The 22,338-nt window shown below is 46.1% G+C and overlaps 1 protein-coding gene across 6 annotated transcripts in view; it reads right to left on the bottom strand.

Annotated features, from left to right (window-relative positions):
- Positions 1–22,338, bottom strand: part of LOC139407256 (utrophin) — a 334,795-nt gene that overhangs the window by 70,559 nt on the left and 241,898 nt on the right. For all 6 annotated transcript variants that reach the window (XM_071150875.1, XM_071150879.1, XM_071150876.1 and 3 more), the window contains 5 exons: positions 14,307–14,436; positions 12,999–13,267; positions 12,527–12,673; positions 10,627–10,705; positions 6,682–6,742 (listed from right to left, as the gene is read on the bottom strand). In XM_071150875.1, coding sequence (XP_071006976.1) covers positions 6,682–6,742; positions 10,627–10,705; positions 12,527–12,673; positions 12,999–13,267; positions 14,307–14,436 — 686 coding nt within the window. The remainder of the gene's footprint in view (positions 1–6,681; positions 6,743–10,626; positions 10,706–12,526; positions 12,674–12,998; positions 13,268–14,306; positions 14,437–22,338) is intronic.

The raw sequence follows: 22,338 nt of genomic DNA, 5'->3' as shown, positions 1-22,338 counted from the left end.
TTGAATTGTAACTCTGTAAAATCTTTGAAATTCTTGCATTTATATTTTAGTTAAATATATATATATACATACAGTACCAGTCAAAAGTTTGGACACACCTACTCATGTACTTTAGATTTGAGATTTTTCAAAGTAGCTTCCCTTTGCCTTGATGACAGTTTTGCACACTCTTGGCATTCTCTCAACCAGCGACTTTGAAGAATATAAAATGTAAAACACTTTTTTGGTTACTACATGATACCATATGTGTTATTTCATAGTTTTGATGTCTTCACTATTATTCTACAAATGTAGAAAATAGTAAAAATAAAGAAAAACCCTTGAATGAGTAGGTGTGTCCAAGCTTTTGACTGGTACTGTATGTATATATATATATAATATATTATATATTAATAATATATTACCTGATTCATGCATTTATTACTCATAAAATGTGGTCTGATCTTCATCTAATCTAGAGGCGAAAGAAACGCACACCTATTTAGGCGAGGTGCTGGCTAGCGGAGTACAACACTTGAAAAATGAAAGGAAAGACGCACACTCTAGGAGCTCAGATGCAATCATTTAATAACCTAATAAACAACGTTTCGACAGACAAGCTGTCTTCTTCAGGGTATTATGACAAACACTGCAGGGTGACTAGTTGATATAGTGTCAAAGGACACACACAGGTGTCTGTAATCATGGCCGGGTGTGGCCTGATATCATTGGTTAATTCTCAGATATAAAAATAACATACAAAAAACATAAATGGATAGCGTACGATCATAGATACAATTTGGCTACATACGCCTACAAACATTTACAATAGCAAAATCACAAGAATGACTTCAGATCAAAGTCTACGTTGAGACCGAAAGGAGCACGGGTCTTTAAATTAAAAATCCAAGCAGCCTCCCGTTTTAACAATAAATTGTCGAGGTCACCCCCTCTCATAGGGAGGGTGACAATATCGATGCCGATATAACGTAGAGACGAAAATGAGGGTAAGTCGAGTTTTTGCACCGATGCTACGATGCTCTGAGATTCTCTGAGATTCGTACTTTGTTTTACCCACATCATTTTTACGACAAGAACAAGTTATAAGATAAATAACTGCCTTAGTGTCGCACGTGATGACACCTTTGATTAGGATCTGTTTCCCTGTTTGGGGGTGTTTGAAGTATCTACATTTATAAGTGCCATTGCATTGAGCACAGCCATTACACTTGTAGGGTTGTACACTTTTCCATCCAGTAGGGGCGCAAATACGTTGTGCATGGATATCTTGGGATGGTAAATCAGAGTTTACCAATTGATCTCTGAGATTTCTGCCCCGCGAGAATACGACCAAGGGAAGGTCCGAAAACACATTACCGATACTATCATCAGATCTTAGAACGAGCCAATGTTTGTGATGAATTCCCTTAATTTGTTCAGAGCAATTTGAATAAAGGGTAGTTAGAACGCAAGAATGCTTCTTTTTGCGAGACGGTCTTAGAAAAAGACAGCTTGTCTGTCGAAACGTTGTTTATTAGGTTATTAAATGATTGCATCTGAGCTCCTAGAGTGTGCGGCTCTCCTTTCATTTTTCAACTGATCTTCATCTAAGTCACAATAATAGACAAACACAATCTGACTAAACTAATAACACACAAACAGTTGTACGTTTCACATTTTTATTGATGACATTGAATAATCATTGACAGTGCAGGCTGGAAAATGTAAGTGAACCATTGAATTTAGTAACTTGTAGATCCTCCTTCAGCAGCAACAACATCCACCAAACGTTTCCTGTAGCTGCTTATAAGACTTGCACAACGTTGAGGAGGACATTTGATTGCACACCCCTCTTCAGGTCATGCCACAGCATCTCAATTGGGTTAAGGTCAGGACTCTGACTTGGCCATTCCAAAACACAAATATTCTTATTTTTCAGACATTCTTTAGTTGATTTACTTGTGTTATTTGGGTCATTGTCTTGTTGCATCACCCAACCTCTCTTAAGCTTGAGGTCAGGGACTGCTGCCCTGACATTCTCCTGTAAAATGTCTTGATACACTTTTGAATTCATTGTTCCCTCAATGATTGCAAGGTGTCCAGGCCCTGAGGCAGCAAAGCAGCCACAAACCATGATGCTCCCTCCACCATGCTTCACAGTTGTGATGAGGTTTTGGTGTTGGTGTGCAGTGCCCTTTTTCCTCCACACATAGCGTTCAACTTTTAAGTTCAACTTTTGTCTCATCTGTCCACAGCACATTTTCCCAGAAGTGTTGTGGAACATCCAGGTGGTCTTCGGCAAACTTGAGACGTGCCGCAATGTTTTTTTTAGACAGCAGTGGTTTCCTTGGTGGTGTCCATCCATGAACACCATTGTTGTTCAGTGTTTTTCTGATAGTGGACACCTGAACAAAGACTATCGTTGTTTGTAGAGTTTTCTGGTATTTTGCTGTTACCCTTGGGTTCTTTCTCATCTCTTTCAGGATTGACGTTTGTGCTCTTGGAGTGATCTTCGCAGGACGCCACCCCTAGGGAGAGTAGCAACAGTCCTGAATCTTCTCCATTTGTAGACATTTTGTCTCACCGTGGATGGATGAACACCAAGGTCATTAGCAATGCTTTTGTAACCTTTTCCCGCTTCATGCATCTCTATAATGCGTCTTCTAAGGTCCTGTGAAAGTTGTTGGGATCCAGGCATTCTTCACACTAACCAATCTTTCTGGAGAAAAACAGACTTGTCAGTAACCAGGCTTTGTGCGGCCTTTATTTAATCTTGATACTACTCATCCGGGAGCGTAATCGGAAACTAATTAGCATAACGCAGTGGACATAAATATCCCTAGAAAATATTAATATTCATGAAATTCACAAATGAAATATATTGAGACACAGCTTAGCCTTTTGTTAATCACCCTGTCATCTCAGATTTTCAAAATATGCTTTACAGCCAACGCTAGACAAGCATTTGTGTAAGTTTATAATAGCCTAGCATAGCATTATGCCTTGCTAGCAGCAAGCAACCTTGTCACGGAAATCAGAAAAGCAATCAAATTAAATAGTTTACCTTTGATGAACTTCAGATGTTTTCACTCACGAGACTCCCAGGTAGATAGCCAAAGTTCATTTTTTCCCAAAAGATAATTTTTGTAGGCGAAACAGCTCCGTTTGTTCTTCACGTTTGGCTGAGAAATCGCCCGGAAATTGAGGTCACCACAACGGCAATTTTTTTCTCCAAATTAGCTCCATAATATCGACAGAAACATGGCAAACGTTGTTTAGAATCCATCCTCAAGGTGTTTTTCTAATATCTATTCGATAATATATCCGTCGGGACAATTCCTTTTTCTCTAGGACCGATTGGAGTAATGGCTACCTCTGTACTTTATGCGAGAATCTCTCTCGGAGCCACCATGTGACCACTTACGCAATGTGCCCCCATACGGCTATTCTTCAACAGAAATGCGTAAAACTACGTCACAATGCTGTAGACACCTTGGGGAATACGAAGAAAGCGTAAGCTCGTTGATGGTACATTCACAGCTGAATAGGGAGTCATTGGAACGCAGCGCTTTCAAAACCTGGGGCACTTCCGGATTGGATTTTTCTCAGGCTTTCGCTTGCAACATCAGTTCTGTTATACTCACAGACAATATCTTTACAGTTTTGGAAACGTTGGAGTGTTTTCTATCGAAAGCTGTCAATTATATGCATCTTTTCCTGACAAAATATCCCGTTTAAAACGGGAACGTTTGTTTTCTCCAAAAATGACAAGAGTTCCAAGAGGGCAGGGCACCTGTCCAACCCACACCTCCAATCTCATCTCCTTAATTGAAACACCTCCAAATAGCTTTTGGAGAAGTCGTTAACGCAGAGGTGCACTTACTTTTTACAGCCTGCACTGTGAATGATTACTCAATGTCTTCAATAAAAATGTGAAAAATACAACTGTTTGTGTGTTATTAGTTTAGTCAGATTGTGTTTGTCTATTATTGTGACTGAGATGAAGATCAGACCACAGTAATCAATGCAGAAATCCAGGTGATTCCAAAAGGTCCAAACTTTTTCTTGCAACTGTATGAATATATATACAGTATATAAAAATGGGATGCAATGCAAATGTAAATGCCCCAAAACCCAACATCCAGGGCAGTCATCCCAAAAATTGGAACCAAGGGTATAGGCGGTGAGCCTCAGTTCATGGAAAGCTAGGCAAAACACTGAGCTATCCTCTGGGAAGTGACGCTTCATAAACTCCCAGAGACAGAGTCACAGAGACATGCAAGTCACAGCATCTTTCTCCTGAGGAGGACTATGTCTCTCAGGCAGGACATGTTCATGAATAATCATGAGCAGTCGATGAATGATGACATTTTAAAATATAAGGGATAGAAGCAGGGAAATATCTGCGACTCAGAGACACTTTTCCCGCCTCTCCGTGACAGTCCCTCTGCCAGACTAATCTCCAACCAGAGTGCCTGCATTCTCCACTTGATATATTCCTCTTCTCCTCCTCCCCTCAAAACTTGATCATGTTTTCTCTCCTCTTCTACTCTGCATTTGAAAAACGTTTCAACCCTTTGAATTGTAGCAACTTAATGAAAGTAATTCGATGAGTCAATGTGGATGCAAACACAACAAAGACATCCTGACGGGCACACACATTTTCACATGTTAGTCATTCAGCAGACACTCTTATCCAGAGTGACTTACAGTAGTGAGTGCATACATTTTCATACTGGTCCCCCGTAGGAATCGAACCCATAACGCTGGCATTGCAAGCCCCATGCTCTACCAACTGAGCCACAACTGAACCACCCACCCCCACAGACACCCACACCCACAGACACCCACACCCACCACAGAGTGTGATGGGAAGTTTCAAGCTAGCTCTTATGTTGGCAGAAAAGAGCGGCAGTCCAATATTTCACCCTGACAGCGTTCTGAAAATCTGAGCCCGCTGAAATGCCAGAGGTCAGCTGGAGGTCAACTGGGGTGACAGAGCGGCGGGTGGTGAGGCTTCCATGTTTAGCCATTTGATTCACCAGTGTGTCGCTGTTCCCATGGAAGGGAGGGGGGGTGGCACAGAGGCCTTTGTGCGGTCGGGCGGACGAGAAATAGCATGAGCTAGAGAGAGAGGCGGGGGGCCCAGAGCCTAATGAATGTGTCAAAGCCTGATGTTGGAGTCACAGTAATGTCACTGCACTGTAAGTGACCTACGATTAGCCCTGTGAAGGCCAAGGCAACGTTTTTGAATTCCCTCAGAGGGGTCAGGGAGGGCAGTCAAAGAGATATGAGAGATTTTTAATCCCAACAGTGGCAATAGCTTAGTATTGTAGCTCCCGGCGGTGGCGTCCATTTAAATGAGATGAAAGCCTCACAGTGTTGGAGATGGAGGGAGGCTTTCAATAGGCCGATTTCCCTTTCTCTTTTCCCTTCTTAAAGGGTCACTCAGAAGGAGTGTGAGTGGGGCTCAGCAAAACCTGTGGTGGAGTTGCTGTGCTACGTAATACAGAGGCAAGGAAGGGACATATATGGTGTGTGTGTGTGTGTGTGTGTGTGTGTGTGTGTGTGTGTGTGTGGGAGGGGGAGGGCCCGGGTTCAATGGTCAGCCACTCGAGGAGGGCCAACACCTGTGATCAGAGACAGCTGTTGTTGATACCAGAGTTCTAAACCTGTCCTCATCTCTCCTCCCATCTTCTCTCGCCCTTTCATCTCAGATCCCTTCCAGTGCAAAGCTCCTGGGGTAAACAAACATCAGCTGTTTACAGGGATGTCTCCCTCTCTCACTCAGTATCTCTCTCTCATCTCTCACAACCTGTCTTTTGTACCTCTACCTCCTTATCACCCCTTCATCCTACCCCCATCTCTCACCCATCCTCCTTTCATATGAATCACTCTTTTTTCTTATCCCTCTCTCTCCGTTTCTTTCTCTCAGTTACCCCCATCTCTCTGTCCACCTGTCTCCCTCCCTTTAACTCTCTCTGTCCACCTGTCTCCCTCCCTTTAACTCTCTCTGTCCACCTGTCTCCCTCCCTTTAACTCTCTCTGTCCACCTGTCTCCCTCCTTTTAACTCTCTCTGTCCACCTGTCTCCCTCCCTTTAACTCTCTCTGTCCACCTGTCTCCCTCCCTTTAACTCTCTCTGTCCACCTGTCTCCCTCCCTTTAACTCTCTCTGTCACTCTCTGTCTCTCTCTCTCTTAACATGTGTCCAAGGTGCATTGAGACACTTTGAAAGCCATACTGAGTAGCTATCAGCACAAACCTCTCTCTCCCCATCTGCCTTTTAAATGGACACACTGTCTGCTGTGCTGCTTGACTGTGAATGTATTACAATGGGAAATGTGATCTTAAGCAGCAATATCTCTGCTATGGTACTATGATAATGGAGTCCATGAATACCTAGGCATTATCACAGGTATTGTGCCAGTTGAAAAGTCCCCCAGCTAAATGAATGAGCAACAGTAGCCATGACACCTAAAATCACCTCAAATTCAATATTACAACAGTGGAAACTTCCAAGAATTCAACTGGAAAACTGAGTATGAATAGAATCATGCACTCATACACGCTCACAAGTAAAACCACACACACAGCCGTTTCAACCATTGTTATGCAAATACTTACCATAAAATAAGCATAAAGAAAGTGATTCGTCTAGCATACATAATCAGTATGTTACCAGTCAGTACAGTAGAACTCACTTGATGTAGTATGGAACCTTATTCTGAGACACGGCTCTCTGCCACGGGAGCTGCACAGAGGCTGTGGAGAAAAAATAAGAAGAAAAAATATACCATTAAAAACACAGCGTTATTTGCAGCACAATAATCTATTTAGTCTCCCGAGTCGACTGCTTCCGCAAATATCCACTAATAGCTCCATAACGTAATGGACTTTTCTCCAAATAACATTCCCACTGTGCATGAAATGTAAAAAGTAATGTGCATAACTATTGGACAGTTGGAGCGAGTTAAGACGGCTCTATCTGTGAGAAGGGGCTGCGTCCTCTTAATAATAGCTGTTTAATATATTCCAATGGCATGTTATTCTTAGACTTCACAGACAAAGGGGAGAACAAACGGAAAGAAGGAAAGCGGATGAGTTGGCTGATCTTCAAAGCCCAAAAACAACCAACAGACTGACAGGACAATAAAAGCTGTCAAATGTGATGACATAAGACTTTACGAGCTGTCGTAAGCCATTCACAGAGAGGAACATGAGCTGTCGTAAGCCATTCACAGAGAGGAACATGAGCTGTCGTAAGCCATTCACAGAGAGGAACATGAGCTGTCGTAAGCCATTCACAGAGAGGAACATGAGCTGTCGTAAGCCATTCACAGAGAGGAACATGAGCTGTCGTAAGCCATTCACAAGAGGAACTTGAGCTGTCGTAAGCCATTCACAGAGAGGAACATGAGCTGTCGTAAGCCATTCACAGAGAGGAACATGAGCTGTCGTAAGCCATTCACAGAGAGGAACTTGAGCTGTCGTAAGCCATTCACAGAGAGGAACATGAGCTGTCGTAAGCCATTCACAGAGAGGAACATGAGCTGTCGTAAGCCATTCACAGAGAGGAACATGATCTGTCGTAAGCCATTCACAGAGAGGCGCTCAGAAGTTGATGGAAGCCTTTCCCTCCCCTGTATACACCTAACCTACACACACTGCCTGCATATTCGCTGTATGGAGAAAAAAATGAATGGGTGGAGGGTTAGATAGAGGCATAGATGGAGGGAGGGATAGAAGGAGGGATAGATAGAGGGATAGATGGAGGGATGGATAGAGGGATAATTGGAGGGATGTAGGGATACAGTGCCTTACTAAAGTATTCATCCCCCTTGGCATTTTTCCTATTTTGTTGCATTACAACCTGTATTTTAAATTGATTTTTATTTGGATTTCATGTAATGGACATACACAAAATATTCCGAAATGTAAAACTGAAAAGTGTTGCGTGCATATGTATTCACCCCCTTTGCTATGAAGCCCTTAAATAAGTGCAACCAATTACCTTCAGAAGTCACATAATTAGTTAAATAAAGTCCACCTGTTTCTAATCTAAGTGTCACATGATCTCAGTATATATAATCACCTGATCTGAAAGGCCCCAGAGTCTGCAGCACTATTAAGCAATGGGCACCACCAAGCAAGCGGCACCATGAAGACCAAGGAGCTCTCCAAACAGGTCAGGGACAAAGTTGTGAAGAAGTACAGATCACGGTTGGGTTATATAAAAATATCAGAAACTTTGAACATCCCACGGAGCACCATTAAATACATTATTAAAAAATGGAAAGAATATGGAACCACAACAATCCTGCCAAGAGAGGGCCGCCCACCAAAACTCAGACCAGGCAAGGAGGGCATTAATCAGAGAGGCAACAAAAAGACTAAAGATAACCCTGAAGGAGCTGCAAAGCTCCACAGTGGAGATTGGAGTATCTGTCCATAGGACCACTAAGCTGTACACTCCACAGAGCTGGGCTTTATGGAAGAGTGGCCATAAAAAAGCAATTGCTTAAAGAAAAAAAATAAGCAAACACGTTTGGTGTTCACCAAAAGGCATGTAGGATGTCTTGGAATGGCCTAGTCAAAGCCCAGACCTCAATCCAATTGAGAATCTGTGGTATGACTTAAATACTGCTGTACACCAGCGGAACCCATCCAACTTGAAGGAGCTGGAGCAGTTTTGTCTTGAAGAATGGGCAAAAATCCCAGTGGCTAGATGTGCCAAGCTTATAGAGACATACCCCAAGAGATGTGCAGCTGTAATTGCTGCAAAAGGTGGTTCTACAAAGTATTGACTTTGGGGAGGTGAATAGTTATGCACGCTCAATTTTTAGTTTTTTTGTCTTATTTCTTGTTTGTTTGACAACACAAAATATTTTATATCTTCAAAGTGGTAGGCATGTTGTGTAAATCAAATGATACAACCCACCCCCAAAAATCTATTTTAATTCCAGGTTGTAAAACTACAAAATAGGAAAAATGCCAAGAGGGGTGAATACTTTCGCAAGCCACTGTAGATGGAGGGTGAATGCTCATTCATGGATGGATGGATGGATGGATGGATGGATGGATGGATGGATGGATGGATGGATGGATGGGCGGACAGACAGACACTTTCATAATAATCTACCATTCCTTTTCATAGTATTTTAATATCTACTGTATCAGAGATGAAAGGAGCGCCAGAATGTCATCTTGTCAAAATGGCATCTTGTCTGGTACAGTAACTCAGCTGTCAGCACCACTCAAGTCTATGGACACGAAGCGGCTCAGTTTCCTCCCCATCCCATCCTGTTATCATACAGAGGACATTTTGGATCCATGTCAAAGCCAAATGGGGTAGATAAAAGAGGGGTTGCATATGAGATGGAGAGAGGAAGGGGACATAGTCGTGAAAAACAATATTCCTGGGGTGTATACATTTTGTAAATGGGGATGGAAGGAGGGAGAGGTAGAGTCTGGCTTTCTCTGTCTGTTCCTAATGTTCTCACTCTCTGCCCTCTATCCCACCTCGTCTCTTCCCTCCCCCCTCCCTACCTCCTTCTCTTCCTGGTTAATGACCACTCTGGTCTGAGAGGAGAATAACTAGAGGAAGTCAGAGGAGAGTTGTAATTAAGCCTTGAATTATTCAAGAGTAAAGAACCTTGTGGCCTGCAAACAGCCTGCTTGACTCTGTGTGTATATGTCTGTGTGAGTGTGTCTGTGTGTGTGTGTCTGTGTGAGTGTGCCTGTGTGTCTGTCTGTGTGAGTGTGTCTGTGTGTGTCTGTGTGAGTGTGTCTGTTTGTGTGTGTCTGTGTGTCTGTGTCTGTGTGAGTGTGTCTGTGTGTGTGTGTGTGTCTGTGTGTGTGTGTGAGTGTGTCTGTCTGTGTGAGTGTGTCTGTCTGTGTGTGTCTGTGAGTGTGTCTGTGTGTGTGTCTGTGTGAGTGTGTCTGTGTGTGTGTGTCTGTGTGAGTGTGTCTGTGTGATTGTGTCTGTGTGAGTGTGTCTGTGTGTGTCTGTCTGTGTAAGTGTGTCTGTGTGAGTGTGTTTGTGTGAGTGTGTCTGTGTGTGTCTGTCTGTGTGTGTCTGTGTGAGTGTGTCTGTGTGTGTGTGTATGTGTGTGTCTGTCTGTGTGAGTGTGTCTGTGTGATTGTGTCTGTGTGAGAGTGTCTGTCTGTGTGAGTGTGTCTGTGTGTGTCTGTCTGTGTGTGTGTGTCTGTCTGTGTGAGTGTGTATGTGTGTGTCTGTCTGTGTGAGTGTGTCTGTGTGAGTGTGTCTGTGTGAGTGTGTCTGTGTGTGAGTGTCTGTCTGTCTGTGTGAGTGTGTCTGTGTGTGTCTGTCTGTGCGAGTGTGTCTGTCTGTCTGTCTGTGTGAATGTGTCTGTGTGTGTCTCTCTGTGTGAGTGTGTCTGTGTGAGTGTGTCTGTCTGTCTGTCTGTGTGAATGTGTCTGTGTGTGTCTCTCTGTGTGAGTGTGTCTGTGTGTGTCTGTCTGTGTGAGTGTATATAGGAGGCAGTGGATGATGGCTGACATCAAAACAACCCTGACAAAAAGAACAGCAGCAAAAATGACATAAATTCCTCCCCCATCATGGATAGGCTACCGCCAAGACATTCGTAGGCTGTATTACATATCAAGGGCAGTCATTGGCTACTCACTGGAGAGGAAGTGCTGGGAGGACGGGCCAAAGTCTCTGTGGGCTTCCTGAAGGAGTTTCAGTCTCTCCTCAACGGCCACCTGCACACCAGAAAGAGGAGAGAGAGCGTTACACACACATCTGCACCCCGCCAGCTCTATATCGACCGGCCCAGCTGTGTGTGTGTGTTGCTGAGTGTCCTCACTGTGAGCAGTGACTCAGTCATCCTCCCTACAGGGAGGAAATAAGGCTGTCTCTACACAGGGAACCAGGAGACTTGGCTTCCACAGTTTCATCACACCCCAGTGAATCTCTATGGGGTGACTGGCGACTGGGGTCTGAGTCCTGCTGTGTGCCCTTCTGTTTGATCAGATCAAAGTGGCTTCCTATATCAGTGGTCATCATCGACTCCTGCATGGTAATGCCAGGGGTGGGGGGTATGGAGAAGGATCTCTCTCTTTCTTTCTTTGTCTCTTGTCTCTCTCTCACAAACACGGTCAAGCCCACTCATACATGCAGTACAAACCCAGATTGATTCAAGCACTACAGTGACAACTGAGCCTGAGGGGTGTTAGAGTAGGGTTCTGATCCCAGCCATCAGTAAGCTGGACCAGGACACAGATCATACAATGCTAAAGCACTGGAACCTTGAGGAAGGACACCAACACCATAGAGATGGGTTGGACTGACATATCTAAGGGAAATTTAGATCACACAAGAGGAGACGGACGCACACACACACAACTCTCTCTGAGTCAAAACCACCAGGGGTGAATCCTGCCCAGCCCCAAAAACACGGAGCGTGTCCCAAATCAGATTAAACCAAGTGATCAAAAGAGGGGCGGGGTGAATTTGATCTACAGTGACAGAAGTAAACAGTACCAATACAGAAATAAGGCCCCTGTAGAGGCAGACAAGTGGAGGGCCACCTCTCCCCTTCCCTCACGGTGTGTCTGAGCTGCAGCGTGCTGACAGACAGAGAGAGGAGGGAAGGAATAATGAGAGAAAGAACAAGAACAAACAGGTGAAAAGAGAGGGACAGAAATACATGATTACAAAACAGTAGGAGAGCTAGTATGACATTGAAGGACAATAAACATGAGTGTACAGACAAGCAGAGGGGAGAATAAGATGGCTCCTAAAAGGAGGGACATGTTAGTTGTGACACCTACACCCAAGTATGACAACTCCTAAACGGGAGGAGGGTTGTAGCTGTGACACCTCTTCTCGTGGCACATAAAAGGGAGATTGTTTTAGGCGTGACACCCATTGCCCACCTGTAAAAGGGGCAAGGTTTTAGGCGTGACACCTATTGCCCACCTGTAAAAGGGGCAAGGTTTTAGGCGTGACACTTATTGCCCACCTTTAAAAGGGGCAAGGTTTTAGGCGTGACACTTATTGCCCACCTGTAAAAGGGGCAAGGTTTTAGGCGTGACACCTATTGCCCACCTGTAAAAGGGGCAAGGTTTTAGGCGTGACACTTATTGCCCACCTGTAAAAGGGGCAAGGTTTTAGGCGTGACACTTATTGCCCACCTTTAAAAGGGGCAAGGTTTTAGGCGTGACACTTATTGCCCACCTTTAAAAGGGGCAAGGTTTTAGGCGTGACACTTATTGCCCACCTTTAAAAGGGGCAAGGTTTTAGGCGTGACACTTATTGCCCACCTTTAAAAGGGGCAAGGTTTTAGGCGTGACACCTATTGCCCACCTGGAAAATGTAAAAGGTTTTAGGCATGACATCCTTTGCCCACCTGTAAAGGGGGGAAGGTTTTAGGTGTGACACCCATTGCCCACCCGTAAAATGTGGAAGGTTTTAGGCATGACATCCTTTGCCCACCTGTAAAGGTGGGAAGGTTTTAGGCATGACATGCATTGCCCACCTGTAAAGGGGGGAAGGTTTTAGGCGTGACACGCATTGCCCACCTGTAGTAGTTTCCAGCGCATGTTGAGGTTGTCCAGTTGTCTGGAGGAGATGGAGGACAGCTGGACATCCAGAGGAGCCAGCTCACCAGACAGCTCGTTCACCTCACACACATCCTGCCTCAGAGGGGACATGTCCTCTTTGAAGACCTGGGGGACACACACAAACAAAATACTCCGATCAGACAGATGTACATTACATTATCAGTACAACGTTTAGTCTTGATTGTGACAATGTCCTGATACTGCACATATTACAGTGCTGGGGTAATACCTGAGCCAATAGTGATTAGATGGTGACAGGTTATTCATTTTTGGCCATTGATGTACTGTATGTACAGGTCAATTACTACCTGCTAGTACCTACCTGCAAGGCCTTGTTGGCCCTAAATGTGTGGTAGTGAATGTAAAAACACCTTCCCTCTCTCTCCCCCCATTAATAAACTAGTAACTCCCCAGTCCCCGTCCCCCTCACCGTGGTCTTCGCTATGTGATCCTGCAGTGAGTCTATGAGCAGGTCTCCTACAGGCTGCCAGACAGCCTTGGTCTCCTCTGCCCTGGCTAGCCGCAGGTCCAGCTGGTCCATGTTGCTCTGGAGCTCCTGTAGCCTCTCTAAGGCCCTCTCTACCTGGCTCTGCCATCCACCCACGTGGCCCTGCAGACGCTCCCACCGCTCCTGCACCTCCGCTGTCTGCTTCCTGATGGCCCTGGCCACACCCCGCGCCTTCTCCTCTGGAGTCAGGTCTGGGAGGGGAGGAGAGAAAGCAGGAGTGAGGGAGAGGAGAAAGACTGGAACATCGAGACATGACACCCTGATCTGAAGCATTCAGGCACACATTTTCTATTGTTTTTATTTTACATTTAAGACATTTAAGACCTAGGTCTCTTTTACAAATGCAGCTTGAATACAACATAATTATACACATTATACCCAAACTATATACAGCGGGTCGTTCTGTCTGTTTGCCGGTCTGCCAGACATAGATAGCCACACACCCCAGACAGGACTGGCGTGGGAGCTGTCTGCTTTAATAATGAGAAGTTTGAAATGCAAACAAAAGCCAGGGAAACTCTGGGAGCATTTAATTGGGTCGGAGAAGGTCTTCTCAGCCACTGGGTTCAGACATGACTAGAGGAGACAGCGGTGTCCCTGTTATCACTGGTCTCAGATCATTTTTACTCTGTGAAGCCCCTTGTCCCTCCTGTGAAAGTATCCGAGCTATCACAGGTTTTAGATCAGATATACCCTCTACAGCCCCACACACATATAACAGCAGCTGAGGTCATCTTAGTGTTGGCTTCAGATAAGTTTCACCTTCTGATTTTATATCCACCAGAATTAAACTATCCTGCCCATCACAGCTCTCAGAGCAGCTCTTAACCACTGATTCGACAAGAGGCCTTCAATAACTACATCAAAGAAGACGGAAGTGCCAGATCTCTGCCTGCTCTCAACTCTGTCCACACCCTCCCAGACCGTCTCATGGGGTCCCTACATTATTGAACATCCAGACTCTGATAAAGAGGAAATGTGCAGATGTACAGTAGCAACGACTTCACTGTTTAAGCCGCTGGGCCGATCGGCCTTTAGAGACAGAATTACTAATAAAATACAATGCATATTTAGTGTTTGGGTGTATTCTAAGCCTCATATCACACACCACAAAATCATGAAGTGGACTGGGGAACTTCAGAGCTGCTTTTCAAGGACGTGTGTGTGTGAATGTGTGTGTGTGTGTCTGTGTATTTGTGTGTTCAGTCTAGGCAGTGACAGGAGACTCACCTGTTTTGGGCTGTAGGTTCTTGCGTGGTTCTCCCGGTCCCTCGATGGGCTGGTCAGCCAGGTACATGCGTGCCTGATCCAGCGTACTGACCACAACATGCTCACGGTCCTTCAGCTCTGACCGCAAGGCCTGGTGAGAAACACAAACAGGAACTGGTCAATACCTTGTATCTTTTGAACCTGAATGTCTTACTCAAAATGTCTTACTCCTAACTTGAGATCCACAACTCATAAATGAGTTGTTTTATAACTGAAAGAAAACTTTGGATTCTGCCCGATTTGATCAAACAGCGTCGTAGACCACATTAGTGAACTCAAGCAATAAATATGCTATTTTTATCTAAATGATAGCGACAGTCATTACAGTACCTATTTCTTAATGTTCACGTGGCTCAGTCGGAGTATAAGTGCCTGTATTGGAATCAGAGTTGTCATCTCCCAGTACCATGAAGGCTGTGAACTGTATGTGAACTCTGTTGTCCCAGGGTTCATATTGCTTTGATAGCCTATCTGACCTACCATCTCCATATCAAAGTTAAACACTTACATTTCACTTTAATCAACTCCACCTTTCATCCTAAAATCACACGTTTTACATTCAAAGGAACCAGGGTCTAGACGCACACAATCACACACATAATCACACACACACACACACACACACACACACACACACACACACACACACACACACACACACACACACACACACACACACACACACACACACACACACACACACACACACACACACACACACACACACACACACACACACACACACACACACACAGAGGTAGGGAGAGAGGTAGGGAGAGAGTTAAGGAGAGAGGTAGGGAGAGAGGTAGGGAGAGAGTTAAGGAGAGAGGTAGGGAGAGAGTTAAGGAGAGAGGTAGGGAGAGAGGTAGGGAGAGAGGTAGGGAGAGAGGTAGGGAGAGAGGTAGGGAGAGAGTTAAGGAGAGAGGTAGGGAGAGAGGTAGGGAGAGAGTTAAGGAGAGAGGTAGGGAGAGAGGTAGGGAGAGAGTTAGGGAGAGAGGTAGGGAGAGAGGTAGGGAGAGAGGTAGGGAGAAAGGTGGGGAGAGAGGTGGGGAGAGAGGTGGGAGCGAGAGGAGAGAGTAGGGAGCGAGTTAAGGAGAGAGTTAAGGAGAGAGGTAGGGAGAGAGGTAGGGAGAGAGGTAGGGAGAGAGGTAGGGAGAGAGGTAAGGAGAGAGGTAGGGAGAGAAGTAAGGAGAGAGGTAGGGAGAGAGTTAAGGAGAGAGGTAGGGAGAGAGGTAGGGAGAGAGTTAAGGAGAGAGTTAAGGAGAGAGTTAAGGAAAGAGGTAGGGAGAGAGGTAGGGAGAGAGGTAGGGAGAGAGGTAGGGAGAGAGTTAAGGAGAGAGGTAAGGAGAGAGGTAGGGAGAGAGTTAAGGAGAGAGGTAGGGAGAGAGGTAGGGAGAGAGGTAGGGAGATAGGTAAGGAGAGAGGTAGGGAGAGAGTTAAGGAGAGAGGTAGGGAGAGAGTTAAGGAGAGAGTTAAGGAGAGAGTTAGGGAGAGAGGTAGGGAGAGAGTTAAGGAGAGAGGTAGGGAGAGAGGTAGGGAGAGAGGTAGTGAGAGAGGTAGGGAGAGAGGTAGGGAGAGAAGTAAGGAGAGAGGTAGGGAGAGAGTTAAGGAGAGAGGTAGGGAGAGAGGTAGGGATAGAGTTAAGGAGAGAGGTAGGGAGAGAGGTAGGGAGAGAGTTAAGGAGAGAGTTAAGGAGAGAGGTAGGGAGAGAGTTAAGGAGAGAGGTAGGGAGAGAGGTAGGGAGAGAGTTAAGGAGAGAGTTAAGGAGAGAGTTAAGGAGAGAGGTAGGGAGAGAGGTAGGGAGAGAGGTAGGGAGAGAGGTAGGGAGAGAGTTAAGGAGCGAGTTAAGGACAGAGGAAGGGAGAGAGGTAGGGAGAGAGCAGGAGCGAGAAAACGAAACAGAGCAGCGATCGAAGGCAGGAATGGCAGGGCAAATTAGATTTCCCGGAGGTCAAAGTGAAATGAACTGAGGCGTTCACTCAGAGCTGTTCACGACACAGACCTGCAGTCTTCATCAAAACACTCACTAATGCCACATCGCACACACACACTCACTTCCTCTTGCTCCCTCTCACACACACACACACTCTGACTTGCTATCTCCCTGCATTCTATTTCACTAACTCAACCTCACTCTCTCTACTATCCTCTTTCTTTCTGCCCCCACATCCTCCCTCCCTCCCTCCCTCCCTCCCTCCCCCCCCCCCCACACACACACACACACACACACACACACACACACACACACACACACACACACACACACACACACACACACACACACGCACGCACACACGCACACACGCACAATGACTCACTACAGGCCGGTTAGTCCAGTGGTGACTAGGGGTGAGTTTCTAAACGACCTCACTAACATTATTGCCAAAACATCCACTATGGGAGAGGAAGAGGAGGAAAGCTGGACGACATGTACCAGGGTAATTATTCTTGTTTTAATATATCCAGGACCCCAGGGGGACTCTGATGCCTATCGGACTGTGTGATTGCTTTGTGTGAGGACGATCTTCGAGGGAAACGCTATGAGGAACTTCATTAGATTGGGAGCCTTGCTTACAAAAAGGCTTGTGGTTATATCAGACAGGATGAGATGAGGAATACGAGGTAGCAGATTTTGCGAGGGTTCCATTTGTTACGCAACACCAGCCCAAATCTATTGAAGACTATATGACAGCATGTTGGTTTGAGTGGACTTTAGTAGCAGGATACAATTTGGACAGACATAAAGAAATAGTTGCAGAAAAGGAAATGTTGATTAGATTAGATTTAAGGAAACTTCAAGTCATAAATCACAGTTGAGAATATATATCATATTATTTTTCTTCAAAATTAAACACTTTTTGAGAGCTAGAAAGAGCGACTGTTACTTTTCTTATTCATCATAATTTGGAGTCAAGACATGAAGGGAGAACAAGGACATTGAAAGGCAGAGGCGATGCACGTGCCTTTTGATCAAACGAAAAGGGGCAATGGACGAGTATTGGGAGAAGGTAAAAAAATAACAGCGTCTTCTAGCATCTTCAAGTCGCCACGACGTCTCGTCCTCAAAAAGGAGAGTAAGCCAAGGCAGAGGCGCGTCACCATGGCAATGCTCGGCGTCACTCATGCCGCGGTCACCCCTTCCAGCCAGTAACCCTCTGTCCCCTCGGTAAACCCAAAAAACTCTGACAGACAGCGCCAATAAGAACAACTCAATCTTCCGGAATAACTTCAGTTCAGAAAGTCACTGTAACACTGAAGGACCCTGAGGAAAAACACTCCGAGTAGAAATGAAAAAAGCTGATGCATCCCCTTTCAAGAGGAAATAAAACAATGTTTCTCAGTTGCCAGGATGAGATAAGAGATTACGATCTATCTGAGGAGGAGAAGAGGGGAACATCAAATCATTTATTTATACAGAACATTTCAGACATGGAATGCAACTTCAACTCCAAATGTGCTTCACAGGAAAAAACTATGAAAATAAAAATATTCACTACACGACAAACATACTGTAGGAGGAAAAAAACAACAACTAAAGAATAACAATAAAAACTGAAAAGAATCCTAAGGAAAAGCAAAGATAAAAATTTGTATTTTAAGATTTCTTTTAAATATGTCCACAGTTTTTGCCTCCTTCAGGTTCTCTGGCAGGCTATTCCACAGGCTGGGGTCATAATAACTAAAGGCTGTCTCTCCATGCCTCTTGGTCCCCCTCAGGTTCTCTGGCAGGCTATTCCACAGGCTGGGGTCATAATAACTAAAGGCTGCCTCTCCATGCCTCTTGGTCCCCCTCAGGTTCTCTGGCAGGCTATTCCACAGGCTGGGGTCATAATAACTAAAGGCTGCCTCTCCATGCCTCTTGGTCCCCCTCAGGTTCTCTGGCAGGCTATTCCACAGGCTGGGGTCATAATAACTAAAGGCTGTCTCTCCATGCCTCTTGGTCCCCCTCAGGTTCTCTGGCAGGCTATTCCACAGGCTGGGGTCATAATAACTAAAGGCTGTCTCTCCATGCCTCTTGGTCCCCCTCAGGTTCTCTGGCAGGCTATTCCACAGGCTGGGGTCATAATAACTAAAGGCTGCCTCTCCATGCCTCTTGGTCCCCCTCAGGTTCTCTGGCAGGCTATTCCACAGGCTGGGGTCATACTAACTAAAGGCTGTCTCTCCATGCCTCTTGGTCCCCCTCAGGTTCTCTGGCAGGCTATTCCACAGGCTGGGGTCATAATAGCTAAAGGCTGCCTCTCCATGCCTCTTGGTCCCCCTCAGGTTCTCTGGCAGGCTATTCCACAGGCTGGGGTCTTAATAACTAAAGGCTGTCTCTCCATCCCTCTTGGTCCCCCTCAGGTTCTCTGGCAGGCTATTCCACAGGCTGGGGTCATAATAACTAAAGACTGTCTCTCCATGCCTCTTGGTCCCCCTCAGGTTCTCTGGCAGGCTATTCCACAGGCTGGGGTCATAATAACTAAAGGCTGCCTCTCCATGCCTCTTGGTCCCCCTCAGGTTCTCTGGCAGGCTATTCCACAGGCTGGGGTCATAATAACTAAAGGCTGTCTCTCCATCCCTCTTTCGTCCCCCTCAGGTTCTCTGGCAGGCTATTCCACAGGCTGGGGTCATAATAACTAAAGGCTGTCTCTCCATCCCTCTTGGTCCCCCTCAGGTTCTCTGGCAGGCTATTCCACAGGCTGGGGTCATAATAACTAAAGGCTGTCTCTCCATCCCTCTTGGTCCCCCTCAGGTTCTCTGGCAGGCTATTCCACAGGCTGGGGTCATAGTAACTAAAGGCTGCCTCTCCATGCCTCTTGGTCCAAGGCTTTGGGGTAGTTAAAAGGCCAGTGCCAGAGGACCTGAGGCACCTACTTGGTACATAACTTAAAAGCATGTCTGACATGTATTGTGCAATTTATAAGGTGCTTGTTTTAAAAAAATACAAGTAATATGATTATTGTGGCAGATGTTTGTGTATGTAGCACATTTTATGTTTAGGTTTTCAATATATCCCAAACTGTTTCTGCATATTGGTTATTGGGTGCACAATCGTGGATTAATTTATAAACCAATAGAAGAATCTTAAAATGAATTCTAAAACTCACAGGCAGCCAATGCAGACTTCCACACCGGTGTAATGTGTGCTCTCCATCTGGTCTTGGTCAGTACCCGCGCTGCAGAATTATGTATGTTTTGCAGTTGACCAATGGCTTTCTTGGTTAGACCAGACAGGAGAGCATTACAGTAGTCAAGCCTGCTTGTAATAAAAGCATGGATGAGTCTCTCTGTATCAGCCTGAGAGAAAAATAGCCGCATCTTGACAATGTTCCTCGGGTTGTAAAAAGCTATTTTGGTCACATTCCTAATATGTGATTTGAAATTGAGTTCAGAATCTAAAATAACACCTAGGTTTTTTTCCTGGTATTTTATCTTTATTGCCTGTGAATTAAAATGTGCGACTCGATTCTCTCTCTGTGCTTTGGCTGCAACAATAAGTACCTCGGTCATGTCTTGATTTAGCTGGAGGAGTTGAGGGCCATCCAAGTATTTAAATCACTAATACAGTCTAAGAATTTATCAAGAGACACAGAAATGTAAAAGTTGTGTATCGTCTGCGTAGCAGTGAAAATCAATACTGTGCTTTCTGGTAACTCTGCCAGGGGGTAACATATATAAACTGAAAAGTTCCGGACCCAAAACAGAACCTTGTGGACAAGATTCATGAAACAAGATACATGAAACAAGATACATGAAACAAGATACATGAAACAAGATGCATGAAAGTCAGAGGTCTTCCCTTTACCTCCCTCCTCTCTGATACAGTAGTTACAGTATTGGTAAGACAGTGACCCAGAAGAGTGAAAATGTTCCACTTCAACTAACAGAATAATAAGTGGTGCTACAGTTTGTGACAAAGCCTTCCAGTATGACATTTTTTACACATCAATGCACTAGAAACCTGGAGTGTATCTTGTAGCTGTGACTTTGGCTGTGTGTGTGCGCGTGTGTGTCGAGCAGCAAAGCAGACAGTCTTATTGGCCCCTGCCCTGTGCTGATGAGGAGATATGAGAGGAAGACAACATCACAACACAGCTGAGGGGAGAGAAGGCTATTTCCAGTCTCTCCTCCCTTTCTCTTTTACTGTCACTCTCTACTTCTCTTCCTCTATCCCTCTTTAATCACTCTTTTTTATATCAATCCCCCCTTCCTCTCCCCCCTTTCTCTTTTACTGTCACTCTCTACTTCTCTACCTCCAGCCCTCTTTAATCAGTCTTTTTTATATCAATCCCCCCTTCCTCTCCTCTCTCTCCCATCCCAAACCCCGTGTCTCCTTCCCTCTGTCCCTCTCTCTCCCATCCCAACTCTCCTGTCTCCTTCCCTCTGTCCCTCTCTCTCCCATCCCAACTCCCCTGTCTCCTTCCCCCTGTCCCTCTCTCTCTCTCCCATACCAACTCCCCTGTCTCCTTCCCTCTGTCCCTCCATCTCTCTCCCATACCAACTCTCCTGTCTCCTTCCCTCTGTCCCTCTCTCTCCCATCCCAACTCCCCTGTCTCATTCCCTCTGTCCCTCTCTCTCTCTCCCATACCAACTCCCCTGTCTCCTTCCCTCTCTCTCTCTCTCCCCATACCAACTCTCCTGTCTCCTTCCCTCTGTCCCTCTCTCTCCCATACCAACTCCCCTGTCTCCTTCTATCGGTCCCTCTCTCTCTCCCATACCAACTCTCCTGTCTCCTTCCCTCTGTCCCTCTCTCTCCCATCCCAACTCCCCTGTCTCTGTCCCTCCCTCTCTTTCCCATCCCAACTCTCCTGTCTCCTTCCCTCTGTCCCTCTCTCTCCCATACCAACTCCCCTGTCTCCTTCCCTCTGTCCCTCTCTCTCCCATACCAACTCCCCTGTCTCCTTCTATCGGTCCCTCTCTCTCCCATCCCAACTCCCCTGTCTCATTCCCTCTGTCCCTCTCTCTCTCTCCCATCCCAACTCCCCTGTCTCCTTCCCCCTGTCCCTCTCTCTCCCATACCAACTCCCCTGTCTCCTTCCCTCTGTCCCTCTCTCTCCCATACCAACTCCCCTGTCTCCTTCTATCGGTCCCTCTCTCTCCCATACCAACTCCCCTGTCTCCTTCTATCGGTCCCTCTCTCTCCCATACCAACTCCCCTGTCTCCTTCTATCGGTCCCTCTCTCTCCCATACCAACTCTCCTGTCTCCTTCCCTCTGTCCCTCTCTCTCCCATACCAACTCCCCTGTCTCCTTCAATTGGTCCCTCTCTCTCCCATCCCAACTCCCCTGTCTCATTCCCTCTGTCCCTCTCTCTCTCTCCCATCCCAACTCCCCTGTCTCATTCCCTCTGTCCCTCTCTCTCGCTCCCATCCCAACTCCCCTGTCTCATTCCCTCTGTCCCTCTCTCTCCCATCCCAACTCCCCTGTCTCATTCCCTCTGTCCCTCTCCCTCCCATACCAACTCCCCTGTCTCATTCCCTCTGTCCCTCTCTCTCCCATACCAACTCCCCTGTCTCATTCCCTCTGTCCCTCTCTCTCCCATCCCAACTCCCCTGTCTCCTTCTATCGTTCCCTCTCTCTCCCATCCCAACTCCCCTGTCTCATTCCATCTGTCCCTCTCTCTCGCTCCCATCCCAACTCCCCTGTCTCATTCCCTCTGTCCCTCTCTCTCCCATCCCAACTCCCCTGTCTCATTCCCTCTGTCCCTCTCTCTCCCATCCCAACTCCCCTGTCTCATTGCCTCTCTCTCTCTCCCATCCCAACTCCCATCTCCTTCCCTCTGTCCCTCTCTCTCCCATCCCAACTCCACTGTCTCCTTCCCTGTCTCTCTCTCCAATCCCAACTCCCCCGTCTCATTCCCTCTGTCCCTCTCTCTCCCATCCCAACCAACTCCCATCTCCTTCCCTCTGTCTCTCTCTCTCTCTCCCATCCCAACTCCCCTGTCTCCTTCCCTGTCTCTCTCTCCCATCCCAACTCCCCTGTCTCCTTCCCTCTCTCTCTCTCCCATCCCAACT

The sequence above is a fragment of the Oncorhynchus clarkii genome, chromosome 4 (assembly GCF_045791955.1).
Source record: "Oncorhynchus clarkii lewisi isolate Uvic-CL-2024 chromosome 4, UVic_Ocla_1.0, whole genome shotgun sequence".
NCBI classification, from domain to species: domain Eukaryota; kingdom Metazoa; phylum Chordata; class Actinopteri; order Salmoniformes; family Salmonidae; genus Oncorhynchus; species Oncorhynchus clarkii.
The sequence above is the reverse complement of the archived record's forward strand: the minus strand, read 5'-3'. Positions and strand labels throughout refer to the sequence as shown.